The sequence below is a fragment of the Tachysurus fulvidraco genome, chromosome 22 (genome assembly GCF_022655615.1).
Source record: "Tachysurus fulvidraco isolate hzauxx_2018 chromosome 22, HZAU_PFXX_2.0, whole genome shotgun sequence".
In the NCBI taxonomy this organism is placed as follows: Eukaryota; Metazoa; Chordata; class Actinopteri; order Siluriformes; family Bagridae; genus Tachysurus; species Tachysurus fulvidraco.
Window position 1 is genome coordinate 18,109,073 of NC_062539.1, and position 25,668 is coordinate 18,134,740.

The 25,668-nt window shown below is 39.1% G+C and overlaps 5 protein-coding genes across 7 annotated transcripts; 1 reads left to right on the forward strand and 4 right to left on the reverse strand.

Moving 5' to 3' along the window:
• Positions 1–269: 269 nt before the first annotated feature.
• On the reverse strand, positions 270–2,968 carry LOC113652849 (succinate receptor 1-like). Its single transcript, XM_027162155.2, has 2 exons — positions 2,700–2,968; positions 270–2,129 (listed from the first exon to the last, which is right to left on the reverse strand). Exons 1-2 carry the CDS (start codon positions 2,700–2,702, stop codon positions 1,197–1,199), a joined length of 936 nt encoding a protein of 311 aa, XP_027017956.2. The 5' UTR covers positions 2,703–2,968; the 3' UTR covers positions 270–1,196.
• An 825-nt stretch (positions 2,969–3,793) lies between these two features.
• On the forward strand, positions 3,794–9,286 carry LOC113652850 (protein NipSnap homolog 2-like). Its single transcript, XM_027162156.2, has 10 exons — positions 3,794–3,948; positions 4,739–4,878; positions 5,443–5,488; positions 5,814–5,908; positions 6,311–6,381; positions 6,537–6,677; positions 7,949–7,980; positions 8,256–8,350; positions 8,436–8,519; positions 8,600–9,286. The coding sequence occupies exons 1-10, from the start codon at positions 3,860–3,862 to the stop codon at positions 8,662–8,664; spliced, it is 858 nt and encodes a 285-aa protein (XP_027017957.1). The 5' UTR covers positions 3,794–3,859; the 3' UTR covers positions 8,665–9,286.
• A 306-nt stretch (positions 9,287–9,592) lies between these two features.
• Positions 9,593–14,396, reverse strand: psph (phosphoserine phosphatase). 2 transcript variants are annotated; one of them, XM_027162158.2, is made up of 6 exons: positions 14,245–14,396; positions 13,249–13,398; positions 12,577–12,711; positions 12,298–12,443; positions 10,367–10,515; positions 9,593–10,081 (listed from the first exon to the last, which is right to left on the reverse strand). In XM_027162158.2, exons 2-6 carry the CDS (start codon positions 13,383–13,385, stop codon positions 9,971–9,973), a joined length of 678 nt encoding a protein of 225 aa, XP_027017959.1. In that variant the 5' UTR covers positions 13,386–13,398; positions 14,245–14,396; the 3' UTR covers positions 9,593–9,970. The 2 variants fall into 2 exon arrangements, with proteins under 2 accessions (XP_027017959.1, XP_027017958.1); XM_027162157.2 differs by lacking the exon at positions 14,245–14,396 and adding an exon at positions 14,066–14,218.
• A 554-nt stretch (positions 14,397–14,950) lies between these two features.
• Positions 14,951–22,021, reverse strand: phkg1a (phosphorylase kinase, gamma 1a (muscle)). Of its 2 annotated transcripts, none has more exons than XM_027162153.2 (10): positions 21,613–21,795; positions 21,055–21,179; positions 20,506–20,684; positions 19,144–19,198; positions 18,950–19,015; positions 17,855–18,018; positions 17,326–17,416; positions 17,003–17,156; positions 16,279–16,404; positions 14,951–15,828 (listed from the first exon to the last, which is right to left on the reverse strand). In XM_027162153.2, the coding sequence occupies exons 2-10, from the start codon at positions 21,135–21,137 to the stop codon at positions 15,562–15,564; spliced, it is 1,185 nt and encodes a 394-aa protein (XP_027017954.1). In that variant the 5' UTR covers positions 21,138–21,179; positions 21,613–21,795; the 3' UTR covers positions 14,951–15,561. The 2 variants fall into 2 exon arrangements, with proteins under 2 accessions (XP_027017954.1, XP_027017952.1); XM_027162151.2 differs by lacking the exon at positions 21,613–21,795 and adding an exon at positions 21,807–22,021 and having other exon boundaries at positions 14,971–15,828.
• An 818-nt stretch (positions 22,022–22,839) lies between these two features.
• chchd2 (coiled-coil-helix-coiled-coil-helix domain containing 2) lies at positions 22,840–24,917 on the reverse strand. Its single transcript, XM_027162122.2, has 4 exons — positions 24,704–24,917; positions 23,973–24,225; positions 23,691–23,868; positions 22,840–23,119 (listed from the first exon to the last, which is right to left on the reverse strand). The coding sequence occupies exons 1-4, from the start codon at positions 24,748–24,750 to the stop codon at positions 23,109–23,111; spliced, it is 489 nt and encodes a 162-aa protein (XP_027017923.2). The 5' UTR covers positions 24,751–24,917; the 3' UTR covers positions 22,840–23,108.
• Between the last annotated feature and the right edge of the window lie 751 nt (positions 24,918–25,668).

The window sequence follows — 25,668 nt, forward strand, 5'->3', positions numbered from 1 at the left end:
TGATATAGTTTTTATATAGTTTATACTTTTTATTTACCCACCTCCATCCATCCATCCATCTTCTACCGCTTTATCCGGGGCCGGGTCGCGGGGGCAGCAGACTAAGCAGGGATGCCCAGACTTCCCTCTCCCCAGACACTTCCTCCAGCTCTTCCGGGGGAATACCCAGGCCTTCCCAGGCCAGCCGAGAGACATACAGTAGTCCCTCCAGCGTGTCCTAGGTCTTCCCCTGGGCCTCCTCCCGGTTGGACATGCCCGGTACACCTCCTTTTAGTTTTATTTTTTTTATCCCTAATTGCATTCCTTTTATACTTGAATACCAGACAGATGCAAAAAGCATTTCACTGCATGTCGTACTCTGTATGTATGTGTATGTGAGAAATAAAAATGGATTTGATTTGAGGTCCACAAAATTAAAGTTTTTTAATTTGTGTTATTATATAGTCTTGCTCTTGCCAAACCCTGTGATGATCTGAATGCTTTATGCTGTACTTCATCTGTTCCAGTTCAGGTTTGAGACCTGGCCAACAATTCTGGTCAGAATGCACTACAGTGATCTTCTGTCATGGACCATTCTCTGCATAAACATCAGGGGGCGCTCCAGCAGGGATTTGTTTATATTCTGTGCCATGTCTTTGTATATGTTTTGTGCTCACTTGTGTTTGCCCCGCCCCTGTTCCTGTCTCTGCACACCTGTTCTTCCTGTCTTGTTAATTACCCCACCTATTTATACCTGCTGTTTTGCATGTGCTTTTGCTGAGTCCTTGTTGTTTGATACTTGCTGTTCTCTGTTTTTTATCTTCTTCTGTATTTTAGTTGCTCAGTATTTCCCTAGTGTTTTCTTGTGTCTGTTGATTTTGTCATTAATAAAACCCCTGTCTGTCTGGACAATCGATAAGTTCCTATTTTTATTCGCAATAATTCAGTAGTAATTACAGACATTCTGTGGGAGTAACATAACTGTACTGCTGAAACAATAAGTCCCCCTACAGAGATGTCTACAAATAACTCTTTTTATGTTTCTAGGTTTTTTTGGCAATGTGGAAAATTTATATAAATTTACCAAATACCATAATTTTGTTTTACATTAATTACAGACAGTTAATATTATGAAATATCATTAATTAAATGTCCAATTAATAGCAAATAAATTGACTTGGGTTTATCAGTGCTGTCTTTGTCTGGGTCAGACTCGTTTATGACGATCTCATTATCATCCTTTTAATCTGCCTCCACTTGTCCTGTAGAGCTTCTTTAAAACTGTCTGTCATGAGGAAGTAAAACACGGGGTTGATGACACTCTGTGCAAATGCAATTGGCCGTGTCACTATGAAAGCCCCGTTGATGTAGTCTAAAACACACCCTGATAAATTTAATTCAGGAAGCCGTGATGCGAGACGCACATTTCTCATGACATGGAAAGGTGTGTAGAGCAACAGGAACATGATTGCTGCAGACCTCACAATCCTTACTGGCCTTTGGAAAGATGTCCCAAGCACTTCCTGTCTTTTAATGAGAAAAGAAACCATCTTTTGTGATGCTAGAAACAAACCTATAAGGGGAATCACATATCCAGTTATAGTGAGAATTATGCTGTAGATCAGAGTAACATGGGGATTTCTCAGACTCGCAAAATCACGACACGCTGTCCAGTTATTTTGCTCCAAGTCCTGGATGATGAAGACGATGAGAGGAGCGATTTGAACAGTCACCCAGATCCAGTTCAGGATGGTGATGATTATTGCAGCCTTGAGAGTCAACAGGATGTGTTCTCGCTGTGGGTGACATATCAATAAGAACCGGTCCACACTTACCCACATCATGAAAAGGATGCTGGAGTACAGGTTCACATTGAGAATGTAGCGATTACCTACACATAGTGATGAATTGAATTTCTTCTGGTTGTATGCATAGTTATAAGACAGCTCAGGTAAAGTGCACAGGAAGACGAGGTCAGACACAGACAGGTTAAACAGGTACACGTTAGTGGATTTCCAAGCAGGGAGGCAAAAGATATAGCCTAGGACCACCACTAGGTTTCCGATGAAGCCGATGGTAAATTCCAGACCGTACATTGGTGAGAGGTAATATTTCTCCAACAGTGGACTCAAGACACTGGAACAGTTTTCCTGCATGAAGATTATTGTACATATAATTACTGCACATAAAGAGATCAATTTTCCTGCCAATGTAAGTGACATTTGCTGGTTAACAATGTTGTTTTTAGTCTGTTTCTATACACACATATCTATATAATTGCATCTTATGCCAAATTATCGCAAGACAGAATAAACAGATTTGTCTGTGCTTCATTTGTTACTTCATAAATAAAAGACATAACACATTAACAAATAAAACTTTACTAATGGCATTACACCATACATTGTGTAATAATAAAGTTAGATTTTTAGATAAAATAATTAGGTGATGAACAATATTTAAGCTAATAAATAAGCATTAGGTGGATAAATGTAACACTGGTATATAAAACATTGCTTTAGTCTTTAAGACTAACGTTTAATCTCTTTCTGTAAGTAAATAAGTTTCTTGAGCTTTAATATAATCATCATTTTCCAACCCAATTATTAGATTATATATAATATATTATAGCCTTTATCAGTATTGGTAATCATTACTTTGTAGACATTACCTAGTACAAATGATGTTTCTAAAATGATGAATATTTAAATAATTCTTACCATTGTGTTGTTTGGTGTAATTACTCCAGATGTGAGTCAGTTTTTATGGTTCCTTATATTAAAAGCACCACCCATTTGTAGCATCATCATTTCGGGTAACATGTACACTGTATTGCAATGACACATGGATTTGCATGTGGATTTGAATTTGTTGCTTCTTTTTTTGTTTCTGGTCTTATCACTCCTGTTGATTTGCTAATTGTCATTTCTGTGACCTGTGTGTAAATGGAAACATGGTACGTTTTGTTGACTCAAAATGGTTGACTCAATCTAATGGAGCTTTTGTGAGTGTGTCATACAGTAAGGTTTGATTTCAGCTGTACTATTGTTGCTCAACCAGTGTGGTAATGCAGTGCAAACAGAAACTCTTACAGTGATCTGAAACTGTGCTCAGTGTCTCACAAATAAACCTGTTAATTTATACCAGTTTATCTTGTGCTTCAGATCATTGTCTCGCTGCATAGCACATCATGCTGCTTGTTAAGACATTTCAGTGTACTTCACATAAATAGAAAAGTTCTATTTGTGATTACATTCAGCTGGCAGTAATCAAGTAGGCGGTTCGAGTCATAATGAACACGATTATCAATTATATTTATTTAATATTTTTTCAAGTCATTTTCAATCCTCACGTATCCCCCGACACAAAGCTGTAGGGGAACGAGGCCTTAGAGTTTGCACATATGTCAAAGATAGCTATAAAAAAAAAATAACAAAAATTAATAGTCAAAAATAATTTGTACTGTTAATTCTAACCGAAAATAAAAATGTTATTATTTTGCAACCCCTTAAATTAAATGTGGGAAATACATTATAATTGTTTACTTAATTAAACAGACGTAAATGTTCACTTGGGAAACAAATGTCATGACGTAAATATAGATCTTAATAATGAAATGTTTGTGATGAAATGGAGTGTGAATGAAACCATGTGCTAAAATACTGCAAATTAAAATAACTATACAACTCTGAATATGAACAAATACTTTAGAGAACAAACGCGAATGAAACTTTGCACGTTGTTCACGACATGTAACTAAACACCAGCTAACGTTTTGTTCCCAAACACCACAGCACATACAGTATGTTAGAAAAGTCTTCCACTGCCCCCTGGTGGACGAAGCGCGCATTACCCTTTTCTTTATTTCCTGTGGGTGAAGATGGCGCCCGGAGACCTTCAGCGCTGTTTATCACGCCTTTATTCGGCGAAATACAGCATCAGGACGAACGGACAGCTCAATGTGATCAGGTGGGAACATTTTATCTGTGGTAATGTTTGTGTCTCAGAAATATTGTACAGTTTATTATCGCAGAAAGAATCCGGAGTGAATCAGTCACCAGGCCGTTTCTCTTCTGTCTCACTGCTGTCTTTCTGTTGTCTTGCTTTCTCACTGCTGTCTCTGTCTCTCTGTTGTCTCTCTGGCTCACTGTTGTCTCTCTGTCTCACTGTGGTATCTCTGTCTCACTGTGGTCTCTCTGTCTCACTGCTGTCTCTCTGGCTCACTGTTGTCTCTCTGTCTCACTGTGGTATCTCTGTCTCACTGTGGTCTCTCTGTCTCACTGTGGTCTCTCTGTCTCACTGCTGTCTCTCTGTCTCACTGTGGTCTCTCTGTCTCACTGCTGTCTCTCTTTCTCAATGTTGTCTCTCTGTCTCACTGCTCTATCTGTCTCACTGCCGTCTCTCTGCTCTTTCTGTCTCACTGCTTTCTCTCTGTTGTCTCTGTCTCACTGCTGTCTTTGATGTCTCTCTGCTGGCTCTCTCTGTCTCACTGCTCTCTCTGTCTTGCTGCTGTCTCTCTGTCTCACTGCTGTCTCTCTGTCTCACTGCTCTCTCTGTCTCACTGCTGTCTCTCTCACTGCTGTCTCACTGCTGTCTCTCTCTCACTGCTGTCTCACTGCTGTCTCTCTCTCACTGCTGTCTCACTGCTGTCTCACCCAGGTTGGATGTTTTATCAGATATAATTAGGGTACCTTATACTTCTGGTACCCCACATTACATGACTGTAACCCAAGCACATCACTGTAATGTCTAATCCTAGAGGACTGTCAGTGTCCGGTCACAGAAATCGAGAGGAGAGCTGGTTTAAATCTCTGTTTGTGCGTAAAGTGGACCCAAGAAAAGACGCCCACTCTCACCTGCTGGCAAAGAAGGAAGAAAGCAACCTTTATAAAATCCAATGTAAGTAAAATTTTTTGTTTGACTTTGTCAGACATTCGTGCATGACATCGTTAATATTTACTTAGCGACACAATTCAGTCTAAGCTTATACACGCTCAGTAATTAAGGTACCAGACGGAGCACGTGGATGCGTTCACTTAAAGGTACCAGCGGTCCTTAAGTTCCAGTTATGGATGTAAATGATATCTGAAGGTGAAAGATACAGTAAAATGTTCACTTTATGGCATCAAGATAAATCTTACAACACAGCAAAGCATCCAATGATAACTTTTACATTTCTTACATGATATGATGCTAAACATAACCATAACATAATGACTGGTCAAATCCAGCGTGATTTGTTATACTATCTGTAGCACAATGAATTGCCCCATTGTGGGACAAATAAAAATAAATAAATAAAAATATTAAATCTAGAGTCATTAACAAGAAGAGACCAAAAGTAAGCGATATTACAGTCATTACTGTAATTGGACTGATTACAGTACAGTAAATTAATGTGAAAACGAAAGCAGTGAGATTTTGAACAGTGTCATTAATAATTTGATGATTTCTTCATTTTAGTTCACAATGTGAAGCCTGAATGTCTGGATGCTTATAACAAACTTTGGTAAGCACCGAATTTCTCATTTCTTTGTTCTTATCTCAAGTGTTCCAGGGGATTAATTACAAAGCGTTGATCCTCGAGACTGACCTGATGTTCTGCTCTGTGGAGTGAAACTCCGTCTGAAACATAATCGGTTCTATTCCTGGGAGATGATTGACAGGAGCAGGAATCTGCAGCACTCTAGTCTTGAACCTCATTTCAGGAACAGTGACTTTGAGAAAATGAGTTTATAAATGAGTTTGTTACTCGCTTTCACCCCTGACGTCCTTTAACCGATATTCAGGCTTTAATACAATAAGTAACTGACGATCTCTGTTGTGTCCCACAGTGAGGACGTGTTGCCTTCGATCCATGCGGATAAATACTACCCGTGTGAGCTGGTGGGAACGTGGAACACCTGGTACGGAGAACAAGACCAGGCTGGTAGGACCTTGCAGATAAGCACCATGTTCTTTCAAACCCAGAAATGGGAGGAAGATTTGGATTTACAAGAGATTTCTGTTAATCTGGGCTCCTTTTTATTCATCCTGGTCATTTGATATGTGTTCAGCTGTTAAGCTACAGCACCAACCCAATATTCCCATGAAACGATCTCTTTTCCACATATTTGCAATCTTAAGTGTTGGACAGGAGGTCAATATTTTGTGAGGGATTTAATTAGAAAGGTAAATTCATTACAAAATATAGTCTGGTCCTGATCCTGTCTAATAGAGGACAATCACAATGTTGTAATATTACTAAAAGGTGAACACGGAAACATATCATAACATTTCTGTGGCCGTTATTAAGGCTTACAAACTGATCTGTATATTTCTTTGTGTACAGTCCATCTGTGGAGGTATAGAGGAGGCTATCCAGCCCTGACTGAGGTCATGAATAAGCTGAAAAATAATAAGGTACACTTAATAATGACACTTTGTGTGTCTCGGTTTAATTCATTGCGAAGTTAATACTAAACGCTCATGTTGACATTCGCAGCTACATGATGTCTGACTTTCTTTAGTTTATTCGGTGCACTCGATGAACGTTCACATCCTTTTGGACTTGACAGGAATTTTTGGAGTACAGAAAGGAACGAGGGAAGATGCTGCTCTCTCGTCGCAATCAGCTGTTGCTGGAGTTTAGTTTCTGGAATGAACCGGTTCCACGTGATGGACCAAATATCTACGAACTTCGATCGTACCAATTAAGAGTGAGTTACAAAAGTCTGTTTTGAAGATTTCACCAGATCGTTTAATTGTAGGTTGTTTATACCGACAGCTCAATGCATTAGGTTGGGGGTGAAGGCTGTTTTTGTGTCCAGGGTTAATCTGAGAAACTCTAGATTGAGCCTAGTATGATGTCTCCCTCCCAGGTGAGGACTAATATTACATGGTAATAATTTAGGGGGCACGGAGGCTTAGTGGTTAGCACGTTCGCCTCACACCTACAGGGTCGGGGGTTCGATTCCCGCCTCCGCCTCGTGTGTGTGGAGTTTGCATGTTCTCCCCGTGCCTCGGGGGTTTCCTCCGGGTACTCTGGTTTCCTCCCCCGGTCCAAAGACATGCATGGTAGGTTGATTGGCATCTCTGGAGTTCGTAGTGTGTGAGTGTGTGGGTGAATGAGAGTGTGTGTGTGCCCTGTGATGGGTTGGCACTCCGTCCAGGGTGTATCCTGCCTCGATGCCCGATGACGCCTGAGATAGGCACAGGCTCCCCGTGACCCGAGAAGTTCGGATAAGCGGTAGGAAATGAATGAATGAATGAATGGTAATAATTTAACTATTATGCTGCAAGCATTAGAACCTTACTTTCATGTAGATGAACATCTGTAGATGTTGACCTGATGGTAAGTGAGCTGAGTGAGCGACAACTGAGCCAGGATATGGGGCAAATCTCTATCTTGGTTTATACACTTAGCCAGATGCAGATCGGCCCTTTGGAATCCGCTTTGCACACTGGGAGTTTTTTTTGGACCCGTCTTAAGGACACAACGCCCTGGATCCATGTTTAAACATCTACAGATCCTGTCTTCCTTGTACTACATTTGTGAGAGAGCAGGTCACACCCATGTTAGGTATGAGTGCACAAGATTTACTCTGAAGGTCTGGCTTGGACATCACCACAGGGGTCTGTAGACTGTAAGTGTTCAAGGCCATGTTGATCTCATACCCGACAAAGTTAGCACTGAATCCCAAATCATTTGTTCCATCTTGGGTTTTCTTTAATATCACAGAAGGTTGAACTGGTTCCTGAAGAGCATTGTTTTCTGTACGCTACAAGTTTTGTAGCTACAGTTTCATGACTAGTTTTATATCCATGGACCTGAATGAAGCTTATGATCATTACATCAGCTTGAGCCTGATCATTACTCAATTCCATCATGCCGTGTGATTTCAGTGAGTCAACTAGTCCTCGTATGCTGTCATGAATATGCAATGTGCAAATGCTGCATGTAACAAACCATAATCTTTATCTTTTTCAGCCAGGAACCATGATCGAATGGGGGAATTACTGGTAAGAAAGTCTAAGCAAGAATCCTCAATTTCTCCCAAGTGTAAAGATAAAAATCTTTATGATGTTAAACCAGTCAGATCGACATAATGTCCGTTAGGAAGCGACGATCCAACGCGTTTCCTGGGACATTCATATTATTAATGTAATATTAAAATATCCTGATATATTCACCTTAGATTCATTATAACAACAGTATTTTAGATTTTGTTACTAAATACTCCTCATATCAGATGAATGTTGTTCTACGTTATTGAAAAGCTTCATGATCTGTTCAGGGCTCGAGCCATTCGCTATCGGCAGCATAACCGCGAGGCCGTCGGTGGGTTTTTCTCTCAGATAGGAAGTCTTTACCTGGTCCATCATCTATGGGGTGAGCAAACTTTATGATAAATATTACCACTGAAGATGTTATTCCTTTAAGTTCTGTGCTTAGCGTTTCTCTTCACGTCTGTCAGCGTATAAAGACCTGCAGTCCAGAGAGGACACTCGCAATGCGGTATGGCAGCATGAGGGCTGGAATGAAGTGGTCTATTACACAGGTACAGTACGTCTATCATCCTGTAATGTACAATGTTTACCGTCACATCATCTTACAGATCTGTAAATCTTCTGTTTTAAGTTCCCCTGATTCAGCACATGGAGTCCAGGGTGATGATTCCGATGAAGGCGTCACCCCTGAAGTGACACGTTCGCTCGTCGACGCCGAATACGGCTCACGACCGCGTGTTTTTAATCCGTCTCACCGTCCTTTCTGGTCATTAAATAAAGTACTCTAAATCTGCACCAGCAAGAAAGTTGAAAATTATGAACGGATCGAAAGAAACACGTCCAGATACGAACGTCGAGGAGAACGAGGAGTTGATTTATGATGTCTGAAAAGTACATCGTACCAACCTTAACATCCTGATAAGCCATGTGTCTTTACACACATTACATATTAGCATCGTGGCCCAACTCGGTGGAATATATACATGCATTTATAAAGTATTCAAGGTTCTTTAAATGTTCTATTATTCACAGTGGTTCACAGCTCTGTACAAAAGTCTGCTCGTTTTTCCTTTACTGTGAAATGTTAAGTGAAAAAAATGATTCAGATCTACACAGTACTGTAAAAGCACTTAAAATGTGTGAGATGGTAAAAAATAATATAGAAACTATATAAACTTTATATTCAGGGATCAGTCTGAAGATGTATAAACACTCCATCTCTGTATCTGTATCTGAGCTACTTCCTGTTTTGTGGGGTTTGGAGAACATCCTTGTACTGTATGGCATGTAGAATATAAACCTGCATGTGAAGCTTTAACTCGTTTTTTGGTCTTATTGTAACGTTATAAATGTTACGGTTGTTATTTATTTATATTTTGCAGACTACTGTGAACTGAATATTAAGCTCTGACCTCAATGGCTTTTTTTTTTTTCAGTTGCGATTTATTAAATTGTGTCATCAGTCGATATGTACGAGAAGTGATCGTGTACAATAAAGCGTACACTGTTCCCTAATTTATAGGACGGTGTCATTTTTATAATGAGAAAACTCTGAGTAACCGTTATAACCGTTATTACAACAGTTATTACCGTTACTAACCGTTAATAGTGATTCCAAACACAATTACTTCAGAATATATTTTAATATCTCTATGATCGGTACCAAAGTAAAAATCTCCCTTCTATGATACACACGTTGCATATATTATCGTTAAAAAAAAAAAAACAGTAATTTGAAGATCTAAAGCATCACCATCATTAAAAAACACTAATCACAATCATAAGAAATTAGAAATGGAGGTTTGATCAGTTTTTGACTTGATTAACATGAACACACGTTACACTGCTACACCCTGTAAACTCTGTAGTGTATTAAACAGCTTCATATGATGGAATATTAAACTCCGAACATTAAGACTAAAAGTATGTGCAAGTAAGTGAAACTGTGCAATGTGTAAAGGCACACAAACGAGGCGACGTGAGACCGCACGCTGGCGAAACACTAAATCTTCTCCAGTTCTTTTATCAGCTCTCCGAAACTCGTCACGTACCAAGATGACTTCTCTTTGACTTGCTGCCGCACCACGTTGCCCCCGAATCCGATGAACGCGCTCTGAAACGATACCGCGGTGATCAGTCATTCACTCTTATGAGGAAATATAGTCTTTACAAATATATTACAAATATTTTTGTGGGATACACGTCATAATTCTTCCTTTTTCTATGTGTATTTCCACACAGACGCACGCCGGCCACTGCGACGGTGTTTTGAGTTTAATTCCATACAGTATGTCACACATTAACAGCTAAGGTAACAAAAGACAGTTGTATAATATTTACAGCACTATTCAGGTGTGAAGCATCACAAACATTATGGAATGAATTGAGGTGCACTTACAGCAGGAGGGCAGGCTTCCAGGTCAGTGGCTCCATCTCCAATCATTACTATTTTTTTGAAGCCGTACTTCTCCTTTAGCAGACTGATCACCTTGCCCTTGCCTCCTGATTCCGCTGTGGGCTGAGTCTCATCGAATCCTGCATACTCTCCTAAAAAAAAAAAAAACGTATTAAGTTAGAGATCACGTAATACTGGGCACAGTGCGAAAGTGTGCATCGCCCAGAGCTTCATGTCAACTGTATTCATGTCAGGGCCTTTTTACACCCGGTCACTTTGTGTATTGTCTCCGATCCGATGTCTGTCTGATTTGTTAAAACTGTCCCATTTACATCAGGCCACATAAACGCGTCTCGGCGAATCGGATATCGATCTGATCTTTCTACTCCTGCCCAAAATGTTAATATATCTGACCTCGTTTCCGGGATAAATAAACGGAGCACACTTTGGTGTCTGCAGTTGCTACAAAAAAACAGCATTTACTGTTTGCTGCATTTTCGCTGGCAGCAGCAGCATATTTTAAGACCCGACGAGACGCCTGGGTGTAAGATCGGAGCAGCGAGTGACGTAGTTCCGTTTGGGAGGAGTTTAGCGCTGACGTATGTGGCTCGAACAACCACATTCATTTACACCTGTCTAGTTTCACCTGAAACGCGTCCCAGACCACCTCCTGAAGGGGTTTGTACCATCGGGTTTATATCCGTCTCCAAAACGTTTCGGAGGGCATTTAGACCTGGTCTTTTTACTGTCGGATAGCTATCGGATCACAGAAAACACAGGAAGTGACCAGGTGTAAAAAGCCCCTTAAAGACAAATGGAAGCATCAGACAAGACAAACATTAAATGTGTCCTAGGCTTTATGGCCTATGACACATGACTGAGGACAAACTAACAACTAAGAGGAAATGCTGTTCAGAGGATGTGAAAGAGCTTGAAGCATTTAGAAACAGGAAACGGTGGATTTCAGAGTTGGGTTACTGGTTTTCAACACTGCCGTGTTCAGAACCAGCAAACTTCTGCTGAGAGGTCAGCAAGATACTGCAAATACACTGTAATGCATGATTTCACAACTTTCTTAGAGCCCAAGGCCACAGAACACAGGAGCCAGATGATTCAATTCCTGTGGCAAAGTAATGCAATTTTTGGGTGAAAAAAACTGAAAAGCCTAAACTGTTCGACGTTATTGCTGCTTATGTAACATTGTCTACGAGTTGTTTCATAAAAATCACAACCGCAAAGCAGGAAAACCTGGTCTGTTACTGGCAATTTACTCAAATAAGTGTGTGAGGAAGAAATAACAGCTTAACAGGCTCGATCTGTGTTTTATCAGCTGTCTGTATCTTCATGTATCTTGACTGCTGCCAAAAGAAATAAATGCTCACCATATAACATGTTTAATATATCAGTACATGTCCCAGTATATATCAGATTTTTTGTATCTGTTAAATTTATCATGTAAACCTACTGTATATAATTTACATAATTACTGGTTTTTAGAAACATTTAGGCAATTTTGTCATCACTGGGCTAATACTGATCAGGTCCGATGGTGGACCGGGTGGTGGGTCGGGGTGGTGGCCTTTATGTTGGACCGGGTGGTGGCCTTTATGTCGGACCGGGTGGTGGCCTTTATGTCGGACCGGGTGGTGGGCCGGGGGTGGCCTTTATGGTGGACCGGATCAGCCTTGTTGATGTTTTTAAACACTGTACTGACTGTTTAATTAAACACTCACCTTGTTGCTCCAACTTGGAGTTTTATACACAGATTACATCTCGTCTTTTTTTCTTGCACACTGTGTTAATCATCCTCTACTCTTTCATTAGTGACCACAAAGCCCCTGTGGGCATGAAGATAGCCGACGGACTACGGTCAGTAATTACACGCCTACAAACTGTATATAGTAATGAGTCTGAAAGATCTGTGCTTTTCATACCATTGAAGTAAAATTTCAAGCGGTTTGCATAGACGTGGTCGAGAGGAATGCCGAGCTGAGCGGCTACGTGCTCCACAATGCAGCGAAACCCTCCAGAAATCAGAAAGACCTCCACATTGCGCTGATGAAGCTTCTCCACAAGTTCCCTGTGCAGACAAGATTTACACCTCAGCATCTTCTGATAAAAATCAGCTGGTTATTCAGATCTGTGTCAGAAAAATATATCTGTCCCCCCGAGACAGTTAGCCATGTTTGGAAACCGAATCTATACCAACTTACTTAATACCTGGAGTCAGCTGAGGAGGATGGTCTGTTATCAGTTTGTTAACTTGCTCCCGTGAACACTTGATGATAGACAGGCGCTCCGTCAGAGCTGTTTTAAACGTTACTGACCCTCCCATGGCCTTCCGAGTCCTGGGAACAAAGATTATCCAATCAACAGCCACTCAAATGTCTGACCACATGGTCTGAAGATCATCATTACACACATGCACTTTGTTTGTTTGAAACATTCCTTTTCTGTGCTACACTTAATGTGATAGAGTATAAAAGTCTACACAACCTCACCTCTAAAACAAATTAAAACTAGAGTTAAACAAATTATTACAACAAAACGGGGCATTTTATTCTCCAGTTCTGTGCTAGTTTAATAGCTTCTGTTATCCTACTGACACTTTCTCTTAACTGTTCATAGCAAATTACTCAGAAATTTGAGGCGGTGTGAACTTTTATTTGTATTTGCATAAATCCACGATCTAAATGTGAATTTATTATCCTTTAGTCACAGCCCAGTGAGACACGGTGTTCAGCATGATGCACGTTATGTGTTAAGTAACAGATTTACAAGAGCTCAGTACATTTGGCCATCAGTGTAGAAGGTATCTGCCTCCGTCACACAAGTAAAGCTCAGATGTTTCTCCTGTAAAGCTTCCGTGTGCAGAAAACACTCACATTTCAGTCACAGCATCTCCGACCCCACAGAACTTGGCCAGCTCATCGATGCCCTCCTCCCTGATCACAGTGCTGTCCACATCAAAGCACACGGCCTCGGCCAGACGCAGCGTCTCCTTCATCTGTGCTAACGTCATCGTGTACAAACTCCTGTAACACAACCACACACACACTGTATCACAACTACACACACTGTAACACAACTACACACACTGTAACACAACTACACACACTGTAACACAACTACACACACTGTAACACAACCACATACACACTGTAACACAATCACAACACACACTGTAACACAACTACACACTGTAACACAACTACACACACTGTAACACAACCACATACACACAACCACATACACACTGTAACACAACCATATACACACACACTGTAACAAGTTAAGACAACCACAACACACACTGTAACAAAACTACACACACTGTAACACAACCACAACACACTGTAACAACATCACAACACACACTGTAGCACAACCACAACACACACTAACACAACCACAACACACACTGTAACAGAACTACACACACTGTAACACAACCACAACACACTGTAACAGAACTACACACACTGTAACACAACCACAACACACACTAACACAACAACACACACTGTAACACAACTACACACACTGTAACACAACCACAACACACACTAACACAACACACACTGTAACACAACTACACACACTGTAACACAACTACACACACTGTAACACAACCACAACACACACTAACACAACAACACACACTGTAACACAACAACACACACTGTAACACAACAGTCTTACATGATGAATGGACCTCAGTTCAGTTCGCTGATCAGATTATTGCATCACCCTCAAATGCGGGGGGCGGGGGGTTAGTACAGGGGTAAGAGAGGGGCAGTAGACACTAAGGGCGGGGAGTAGAGGGGCAGTAGAGGGGTAAGGGGGGTTAGTAGAGGGGTAGATGTAAATAAATCCGATACCTGCACAAACCCACGACCCGATGAGGACGGAACCGTCACTGTGGTTAACTGAGGACTTTTATCACAGTCCTAGTGGGAGGAGCTCTGAACAAAGGCTCCTCCCATCTGCAACGATCTCCATGTGCGTTAGCCAATAAGATCACATGCAGATCACAATGATTGGTCAGTTTCTCTCTCTGGGGTTCGTGACGCTTTAGACGCGTTGTTTCTGACGCATGATTCCCAGAATTCCTGGCGAAAGCTTGTAGTTTTATATAAATAGATTTGTTTACGTTGTCAGTAGATAAGTGTGTTGTGTCTGATATGATCAGTTAGCGCGCATATATATATATTTATACCATATCAGACACGCGTTTCTCTATTGGGCCCTAAAGTCTTTACCGTGTCTTTACCTTTCCAATATGGCGGACGCGTTGACGCGTTAACAATATGGCGGACGCGTTGACAGTATGGCGGACGTTAATAAATACATAAAACATCCTTTTGCTGTAATAGTAGTAGTAACTAGGAAGGTGATTGGACCACTGTAATTATAGACCCTTGAGAAAGTGATTCGTGATGCCCAGGTAGCAGCAGCATACATCTAACTAATTAATGCCCATGATTAAGATCCAATTATCTGGTCACCAGTTCATTAAAGTTCAGCTCTTATGCAGTGTCCCAACTCTTATTGATGATTTGATTGCTATATTTAAAAAAAGCACAAAGCACACAAGTTTTTTGTGGAAGCCCATTTCAGTTTGGCAATTTGTGTAGACTCCTAATGTACCCCAGCACAATGGTTGGATCCAACACCAGTCTCTTTAGACCAGACATTCTTTGCCCCTTTTAACAAAGCACCCAGAGACGTGCCAACCGATGTGCCGTCACAAGCTTTTACTTATCCTTAAATAAATCACTTGAACAAATGTTCACTTGCATGTGCACAAGAAGGTATTCAGGTGATTCTTAGCCTCCATGACAGTCAAGCAGGACAAAATAGATCTTTCATTGATGCTGCTTACACTTTGCTTTACATCCAACAATCTAGATATTTTAATGAGTGTATATAGTAAAAACCCATTTCAAGCTACACTGTACATATGTGAGGTATGTAAAAGCTTATTATTGAGGTTTTAACATACATGTATTGCTGAACACTTGGAGATATGCAAATATTTCAGCTTCCGAATAAACTATATCTAAAAAACATGTGCACATTTTCCATTGCAAAATAAGATTAGAAGTCGGTTTCCTGAATTTAGAATAGTAACACATTCCAGAAAAGTGATTTGCAACATTCTTGATCAAGCAACTTTCCCAGTTTCTCATTTTCGTCTACCAGGTACGCAATGAGGAATTTTCAGCCTCGGCCGCTATAGAGAGTAAAATGGCCTTTGGGCTGTTCTCGAATAAGGCCGCTCTGTTCTGCGTTTGGCCTTTCTTCACCCAGTGTCCATATATCTTGAATGCACAAGCATCGATGAGTTTGCGAATTGGTTTCACTGCATAGGGGTCACTCCTGATCACGTCCTTGGTGACGGGTTTAGCACGACGATAATTGCAGTAAATGCGCACCGAAGCGAGGACAGTCATACAGATCACCTGGGAACAGAAAGGAAAAACACTTTTACTTTATTATATACTTTCATATATAATATATTAGAGAGCAATAAAATGCAAAACTTTAAGATTCTATGTAGAAACCTACAATTTAGTGAACCTAAGTATCCAAAGAACAAATTTTGACAAAGTATTAGTTTGTCTAATTGTGCACATATATTGTCGGCTAGCTTTCTGTCTATCTTCAAAATAAGACATTTTATTTCTCATTAATTCTTTGATAATATTTTTTCAGATCCAGAATTCATAGGAAAATGCCTATAGCAATTTAAATTTTCCTGATCGATATAATAAAAAAAAGATTTATAAAGTCCAAATAATCCCAAATCTGTCACCATTGTCAGTTAGGTCACATTTTGCATGCATCAAACTTATTTTGTTGAAACAGACTGAACGATTTGTGTGTGGTTTACTTGATTTAAATGAACGCACTTTAAACTTCCTGTACGGGCTGAAATGCCGCACCTCCTCCACCACATACTGCTGAAAGAACGGGTGATTTAAGGCATCGTTGGCTGTGTAACGTTGCTCTGGATTCACCACCAACATTTTGGAGATCTGAAAACAATAATGATATATATATTTTTTTTGCTTTGTTCATTTTCAGTATAATTAATAACACCAAAGTAATATGAGTACAATGACTGCAATCTAGATGATGAGTTTATATACTCATAGAGCATTGTAGCTCAGAAACAGCATCATTCAGTAGGTATTCTACTACAAGAAAGTCTTTGGGCAAGAGACCTTTGAAATTTGTTATATAACAAGCTGTATCTGTTTTGTCCTATTAATTTCACACAAAGACAAAACAGATTGGCTGGTGGAAGAATGACCATTTTTGCTTAAGAATGACCATTTTGACTCCTATAAAGTAAGCAATAATAAGAATAAAAACTAACTTTTCTCACAGGCATTTCACAACAATAAATATAACCATAAACAGATAAAAATGTATGACATACATTAATAAGTAAAGAATGGTAATTGTTGGAATATTGTTGTATAAGAATAGCAAAAAATGCACTATTTTTCAAGCTGTTGTATCATTCGAACTGCATTTTTAGTATATTTAATTTAAAACATTTACAGCACAAAACCTGAGTATGCCATGTGTGTCGCATCATGTTCTCCTATTAAGAAGCTCATTACATACTAGATCTTTGATGGTGTCTGAGCGATCGTCCCACTCTGGTGAAGTAAACTGATAGTTTCCTGCCAGTATCATGCGCAGCATCAGCATCTGTTTCCGGTGCCAGAATGGAGGAGAGCCAGCCAGGAGTGTATACATGATCACACCAGCACTCCAGCTATGACAACAACAGGTCATTATAGATATATAAAATATCAACAAAGTATAGTCATTTCTATTGACAAAATGACATTTTTAAAAGATGATTTTTTAAATGAATATATAAGCCTAAATCATGCTAAAATATTCTGTGGGCTTTGTCTAAATGTTCAGTGGTGTTAACTCACATATCCACTGCAGTGCCATAGCCTGGATGATGAGGATCCATGGAACACTCAATAATTTCTGGAGCCAAATAACCTGGTGTTCCACATACCTCTGAGATTTATGTGAGCAATAATACATTTATTAAAAATAAAATACCAACAGGCAAACACAGATTCTCAATAGTCCCAAATAGTTAAAATGATGTAAAAATATACCTCTCCCTATTTTTATTGATTTCTAGCCTAGTTACTGCAGTTTATCTTTTTTTCTTTTTTTTTTTTTACTGTATGTCAGAGCTACCCATAGTTGAAACAAACTAAAATAAAACTAAAATTGAGAATTAAGGATTATGCTCAAAGACTCAACAGTGAAAGCTTGGCAGTGTTGGGACTTTTACTTGTACAAATTACATTGATGCGCAGAATTTAAACATTTCTGAGTGTATTTATGTTTATGAAATTTCCAAGGAAATCATGGTATGAAAGGCACGTGACTAAGGCTTATAAAATAACAAAATCACATTCAGGTGGGTAAACATAATAGACTTACCTTTAAGCTTCTGCCCCGATGCAATCTGTACGGCGAAGCCAAAATCGGTCAGTTTGATGTTCATGTTGTCATCCAGAAGGATGTTCTCTGGCTTCAGGTCTCTGTGAACTATGTTCTGGGAGTGAAGGAAGCTAACCACTTCCAGCAAAGCACGCATAAGCTTTCTGCAAATAGTACAGTGTTACCTGTTATGCCACAGGAATCAACACATTTAGGACTAACTAGAGATGAAAGATGTTTGGGGACAGAAACCTTGTAGAACCTGAAGAAAATGACACCCAGGTAATACCAGGACAAACTTCCTGGCACATTATGCATAAACCTAATGCCTAAGTTTTGGAGACGTTACTGTTAGAGTGATATGCTATACTGCCCTAAATGTAACTCAGGAGTCATTTGGCCACTAACACATTCAGCCTGAGCTTATCACCAAAGTGTGCAGCGTTCCCAGTCGCTTCGCTGAGGTGATGGTTCTCCAGTGTAAGGATTAGATCCTATTTTCTTGAGAAACATTTTCGAGTTCAGAAAACCCCCCAGAGAAATGCCAAACACAATGCTAAATAATACTCATTTCAATTTAACTTCGAAATACTGAACTACACAACACAAAAACTTAGTCAATGTCAAATATACTTATTATACTAGTCAAGTCTATATTATACTAGTCATGTAAATAGGTTTGTCAAAGTTTAACTCTGGGAATTTTGTAGAGAATCTAAATTGCAGACCCAAAACTTCTACATTCTTAGAAGATAATAAGACTCTTAATACCTAAACACCTAAAATGGTTGCTTGGATGCTGTAGTTAAGGGTTCCTCAGTTTCCTAAATCAGTTTACTGACAAAAAGGAAACTCTGTTAAGGCTTTTATATAGAACTCCTTTTTTTTAATATTGTATCTGTGCAAAAACTAAAATTCAACATGGGCTCGATCCAGATAAATCAGGGCCTGCGTGTGGTAATGTTTATGATCAGTAGGTCTTGCTCTACCTATCCCACTGTCGACTGTTTTAATAGCACTATGTTCAGACTGATTTCTGGTCATACAATGCAGTGGTCATGGAGGGTTTGAAGATATTAAATAAACTTAACCAACCTTGTCTCTTTCTCACTCAGTGTAACTTTCTCAGTGAGATAATCAAACAGCTCTCCTTTTTTCATTCTGTTAGTAAGAAAGAAGAAGAAATATCATATGTATATGTTCTTTCACAGTGCAGAAGGATATTTGATATACAGTGAAGGTTGTTGATAATGTCTGTTGAGTAGTGTGGTAGTTAGACTTGGACTCACAAGTCAAAGACCAAGAAGAAGAAGGATTTTGTCTCATAGCAGTCCTTCAGCTGAACTAAAGACAGAGCGTGGCACATACACAGATTAAGTATATTAAACAAAATCCTAAAGTTCATCATAAATATTAGTCATACAGTTATACAAAAAAGAACTTTACACATGCCTAGATGTTTTAATACTAAAATATTCTACTAATTGAATGTTTGTAGGAAATTATATGGATCCAAATAAGATCAAGATCTCAACAAGGTCAAATGCATAAAATAAATTTTCTTCAATAGTTTCTTTCCTGTTTGCCAAACACTGTAAAGATGGTCATGTTCTGTAACTCTACCATCTGCATGTCCGTGCATCTGTCTGTGTGTCTGTAGAAGATTCTTGTTAGTGAGAAGCAATTACAAGGAGTTGTAGGTTTGTGGGATTCTTTCTTCACGTTTTTAGTCAATTTTAAGGATTTTTCAGGCATAAATATTACAACAAGAAGGATTTGATTTGGTGATAAAGTCATCCCTGTCAATGTTGTTGGTATAAAGTCTGACTTATTTATATCTGTTTTAGAGAAGTGAATGCATGACAGGCTGCTCACAATACTCATGCACTGTGTTTGTTTCTCTTTCATCAATTACGGACAAACAATTTTATTAGTCAACTAGAGGTGACCGATAGGGGTGACCTTGGGGACCTATGCTGCTCCCACCCATAGAACACAGCCAAGTTTGCTCCCTTGACTCTGAGCCACAGATGGCTGTGGAATCATCAGGATTCCACCCACAAACTCTGGACAACAGGGCAAATGCATTTCTGTTGCGACACTCAGAAGCCCATTGTTCTGCTCATCTGTGGAACTTTTTGGGAGCTGGTACGGCTCAAATCGTTCACTTTCTTGCTTATGCTATAGCCTGACACTAGACCAGGTCCTAACAAGTTCTATTTCTCCATGTTTCCTTGCGGAAGACTTAAGAACATAGTTATGTCAGTGATGTTACAAAAATAAATGTTCTGGTATATTAGTGTACTACAGAACATCAGATAATAACATAACTGAGATTAAAGGTTTGCATCCTGCATGATTTATAAATAGAAATTAAATGTATTAAATAAATAATAATTTATTAATAATAATATAATTTATATTAATAATAATTTATTTTATCATTCATGTTCAAAGGAGATATGCAGAGTTGGCACACCAGATGTGGTTTCACATTAATCACATTTAAAACTGAATACTTTTGACCTTTTTTATTATTTGTGATAATGAGTCAGTAAAGTAAAATATCTGTGTCTCAATTTTGTGATAATGTTGTGATTGTAATTGGTTTTTTTTGTCTGCTATCTGAAAAGTAAAGACCGAATACTTACTTATGTTCTCTTGCCCATACACTTTCCTCAGGATTTCAATCTCTTTCACGGTGGCTTCCCTGATCTCCTCAATCTCTTGAGGTGTCGTTTTATCCGATGGTGTTATGTCAATGATTTTGACGGCATATTCGTGTGCTGTGCGTTTATTTACACAGCGTCTGACCACACTGCTAACTCCCCTGTACAAGAAAATAGAAATTCAGAAAATATAGGACATCTTGTCCACAATTTAAAATAATTTCTTGAAATGTATTATTCCTGACTTTAGCCACCCCAATAAAATAACTGGATCTAACATCAGTCCACATCATTCAGAGAGGTCTGGTTTTGTCTTGTTATACATTCCCTATGTAATTACACATGAATTACATACTCGAGCCGAAGCCGTCATGGACGTGATGAGACATGATATAGGAAAATGAACACATCAGATTTAATACGATCTCGTCTTCTAGACTCAGTCAGATCATATTATTTATGAGTATACAAATACTCTACAATAGAAATCTACATTTGTGTCCTCGTTTAGATTAAACACATTACTGCTACCTTCCAAGGATCTCCTTGGGATCATATTTTTCATAGAACTCTTTAGCTCCCACCCAGTCAGGGATTTCATCGTCTTTGGTCATGATGATGGTTTCACAGTTTATCCGAGGAAACACGGGTGCAACCTTTATGAGAGCAGAAAACAGCAAGATATACAGACATTATTCCAGTCTTACTGTAATTATGGAAATGTTATTAAATCCTATGATGGTTTACCAGCTTGTGCTTTACACGAACACTACTAACTGTTGCTGATGCTGTAATCATTAAATGTGTTAATCACAATATACTCATATTGAACACAGTATGATTCGACTAAATGCTATAGACCTGTAAAAGGCAAATGCTTTATAATGGCACTATTCACTGTCACCCAGGATAATGAGTGCATTTTTGTGTTTGGTTCCTATCAGGTTCCTTCCTTGTGAGCTTTTCCTACACACACTGACCATATTAACGGTACATCAGACTACAGACATTGGCACTACTGGGCCATGATGACATTCCCAGCTGTCACGGGTTTAAGCGACTGTAACTCAGCTAATAAAATGACTATACCTTTAGCAGTGAATCAGCGATATAACACTGTGTGTATGGAGCATGTATGCGTTTGGTTTCATGCTGATCCCCGATACAGTGTTCAGTGTAAACACGCTGTTCTCCATCGCGCGCTGCGCCGCTGCACCGGTGACTTATATAACGCACAGGACGGAACGCTGTCACGACGAATCAGACAAAAACAAAGCGCATACCTTCATGCATTAGATTTCCTGCTGTAGAAAGTGTAGTTCCGGTTTATTGCTTTTCTAGATGTCCAAATCAGGCCATGATCCAACAACACTATGTTCAGTGCGCAGAGACGAATTAGTACACGAGAAAAGCGCAGGGAGAAGGTCACGGTCCAGAAATAACGTGGGGAGGTTTATACAGCTCACACACACACACACACACACACACACACACACACACACACACACACACACACACACACACACACACACACACTCTCTCTCTCTCTCTCTCTCTCTCTCTCTCTCACACACACACACACACACTCGCTCTCTCTCTGTGTGTGTAATGTAATCGACTGTACTGAATTAAAATGCAAATATGATACTATAAGTCGAGGCAGAAGCCTGTGTGTCAGAGAGGAAGAAAATTACAGTCAAACGGAAATAAGTGAAAAATCACTGACTAAAAATGACCAACAAAAATGATAATTAAATTCACACTTATAATTTGTGTTGTAATGACATTTATAACACTGTCTTTAATCGGTACAGTACAGGATGAACAGAATAGCTATTGTAAGATTGCAAAAATAAGCATAACAGTGACAAAATACATGAAGTACTTAGGGTTCATCAGTCAGTAAGAACCCTGGACAAATTGTGCTGAAGCATTTTATACTGTTTTCCTCTTTGTAGTTTAAATGAGGTTCCACTTTGAATGTGTATTGAGTGTAAGAACTGAGTGTCTCCCAAATGGCTGGGTCACACCTTGTTGTCTAGCCGGATGTCTTTAAATGTTAACCATGGTCACGTACACCTTGGCTTGGTGGTGTTAGTTATCACCCAAATGGTCACTTTAAATGGGAACTGCAGTCACGTAGACAATTTGTTAGTGACGGTCCTTGATGTCCTGCTGCGGCTCCCATACTAACGACTGAATCAAGTTTTATTCATTTAGAGTTCTAAACGTATTACCTTATGATACTTAAAAAAAATGTCTGTAAAGATGTCATGTGGAAATCACCAGAAAACATAATTCATTTATAATTCACCATTTCAAAGATGGAACAGTAGTTCAAAGGTTTATTGAGTTTTTGCTCAGTCACATTTACAGCAATCTTCTGAAACTAAGTACAATACGTAATTCTGACATTCCCAGCAAATTACCCAATGTCTGTATAAATCAAAAATATGTCGAACAATTATGTAATGTTTCATTCTACGAAATGCATACAGCTCCTAAAATGCATTTCTAAAGTTCTCCTTGTTCTGTATGTGTTTAAATTAATAATATTCCTATAAGCAAGGTCTCCATCTCCGGTATCAGGGCAAACCTACACAAGAGAATAACAGATCGTATTAGTGTGCAGTTTCACAGGTTTACATGCACTTATCACATGAATACATTAAAGTGCTCTTTTTGTAAGAAGGAATTTGTGATCAAACTCATACAACTAATATACAGTATGTTTGCATAGATAGATAGATAGATAGATAGATAGATAGATAGATAGATAGATAGATAGATAGATCTCTCTCACATCCTATTCTCCATGCAGCTCAATATTGCTGCACACAATTTCTCAATGCAACCATATCTACTATTCTGCATGATGGTGATGTACCATGTAGTCATTAATGGTTAAATCCTAGTGATGCCATTAGTTACCTCAATCTAAACATTTTGGCAAGCGGTTATATGCAGTTATATACACGGAAACTTCAAGAGAAAAGAAATCACAAAGTCGTATTTGAATGTGAGACGCAGTTGGAATTTGTTCCACTCTGTGACATCGACTACGTGATCTAGTTGCTGTTAAACGACGCGACATTTGAAAAACGTACCATCCAATTAAATTTTATCTAAGCGATGCCAAAAATCATACCCCTGTCACCGATACGTACCGTTGGAGAATCTGCATTGTTTGAGCACCTCACTGAATCCTTCACACAGTTTGAGGTCACTCTGGCTCTGTGCACATTCAAGGAACTGTTTCATCTCATAAGCACATGGATTCTGCTGCACTGCCTCTTGTTGATACATGGGCTGCTGCTGGTACACGGTCTGAGGCTGATGAGGCTCCTAAAGAATTCATTCCGTACATGTTATTTATGGCCGACTGTAGAAAGTACAACTGAAGTCACTTATGGAAAGAAAAAGATTCAATCTTTAAGTTATACATTTACCTGATAAGTGATATCAGGCCTGGCAGCCTCGGAGTTTCCACCGCCGCCGAAGCCGCCCGTCATGGCATGGCCAATCGTGTGCCCCACTGCAGACCCCACAGCGACACCCGCTGCAGTGCTGGCCATTTGGGCAAACATACCTGGCTGTCTGGGGGCAGCTGCAGCAGGTGAGCTCACAGCAGAAGCAGGGGCAGGTGCGGGTGGAGGTGCTGCTCTGGCCATCGGTGGTGGTGGTGCAGGACGGGAGGCATAGCTGTGATTGTAAACATCAACAAGACACACAAACTGATGTGTAATTGAATTCACGGCTGTCAGTAATTTACAGTGCAACCTACTGGTTTAGATAATTACTTAATACTAGTAAGTGTTTCAATTGTTCAGGTTTATTTAAAGGTCAACAATTTTAGTTGTCTGAATGTTACTGAACTTCTGTTTCTTCTCGGATGAAGGATGTGACCCTCTTTTAAATAAGACCCTAATGTTTAAACAGCTAGATTATACCTGTATAATACATCTATACTGCCTAAAAAGGTATAGTCACATTCACTGCACCACTTATTACATACGTATTACTTTATAAACTAAATACAAGCTCAGTGAGTAACATAATGTGACAGTTCAGGTGGATATTACCACAACATCACATCTGCCTTGATATGCTAGCAGGTTAGCTAGTTGGTTGATAAGCTAGCAGGTTAGCTAGATGCTTGAGTTAGCATAGCTAATCTTACCTTGGAGGAGCCATCCTTGAACTTCGGCTACGACTTCCTCTAGGCATTTTAGATGTTATGAATGTTTACAACGAATGCTGAAAGCTTTAAAGCAAGCTATGGTAAGTATCCTTCGTTCCCAGTTACACAGCTTCCGTCTCTCCGACCTTCAAACTTGTGAGATAGGAATAATGTGTCGTTCGCTTATGATTCGGTTCTTTGAGTCGGAACCCTATTCGATACATGAAGCACTGCTGTTATTCTGAGAGCTTAATCCAATTGCGTCAACGGAAAACACTTTTTAGTGTATGGTAATGATGGGTGATCATCCGTGGCTTTGCTGCGATAATAAATCTTAAATAAATGAAAATGAATGAAAATACTTAATACTTTAAGGAATCGTTTGGGAGGAAAGAGTTGACTCTTATGATCACATGTTCATCCGGGGAACTTTCCAGACTGTTACATCATTCAAGGCCCCATAAATTGTGTTTTATTTTATTATTTGCAAAAATAAATAAACAACAATATTATAAAACAAAAAAACAAAAAATAATTTAAATAAAAAAAGGTTTATTTTATTATGGTGTTTCATAGAAAGCAATAAATGCATCTCAGATTAAATGCATTTTAGCTTTTACTTTACTTTTAACTTTATTATTATTATTATTATTATTATTAGTAGTAGTAGTAGTAGTAGTAGTAGTAGTAGTAGTAATATTACTGTTATTATTATTATTATTATTATTATTATTATTATTATTATTATTATTATTATGCAGTACATAGTGAAAAAAAATAACGTCCCTCCAGGACCATGGTGCCTTTTCCCAGATGGCAGGAGGCTGAAGAGTGTGTGAGGGGTGTGTGGGGTCATCCACAATGCTGTGACAGTTCATATTCCATATTCAAGTTTCCATTATTTATACTTATTGTACTTTATATCTGGAAAATGGTTAACAGCATGAAATGCTCTATATTGTCAA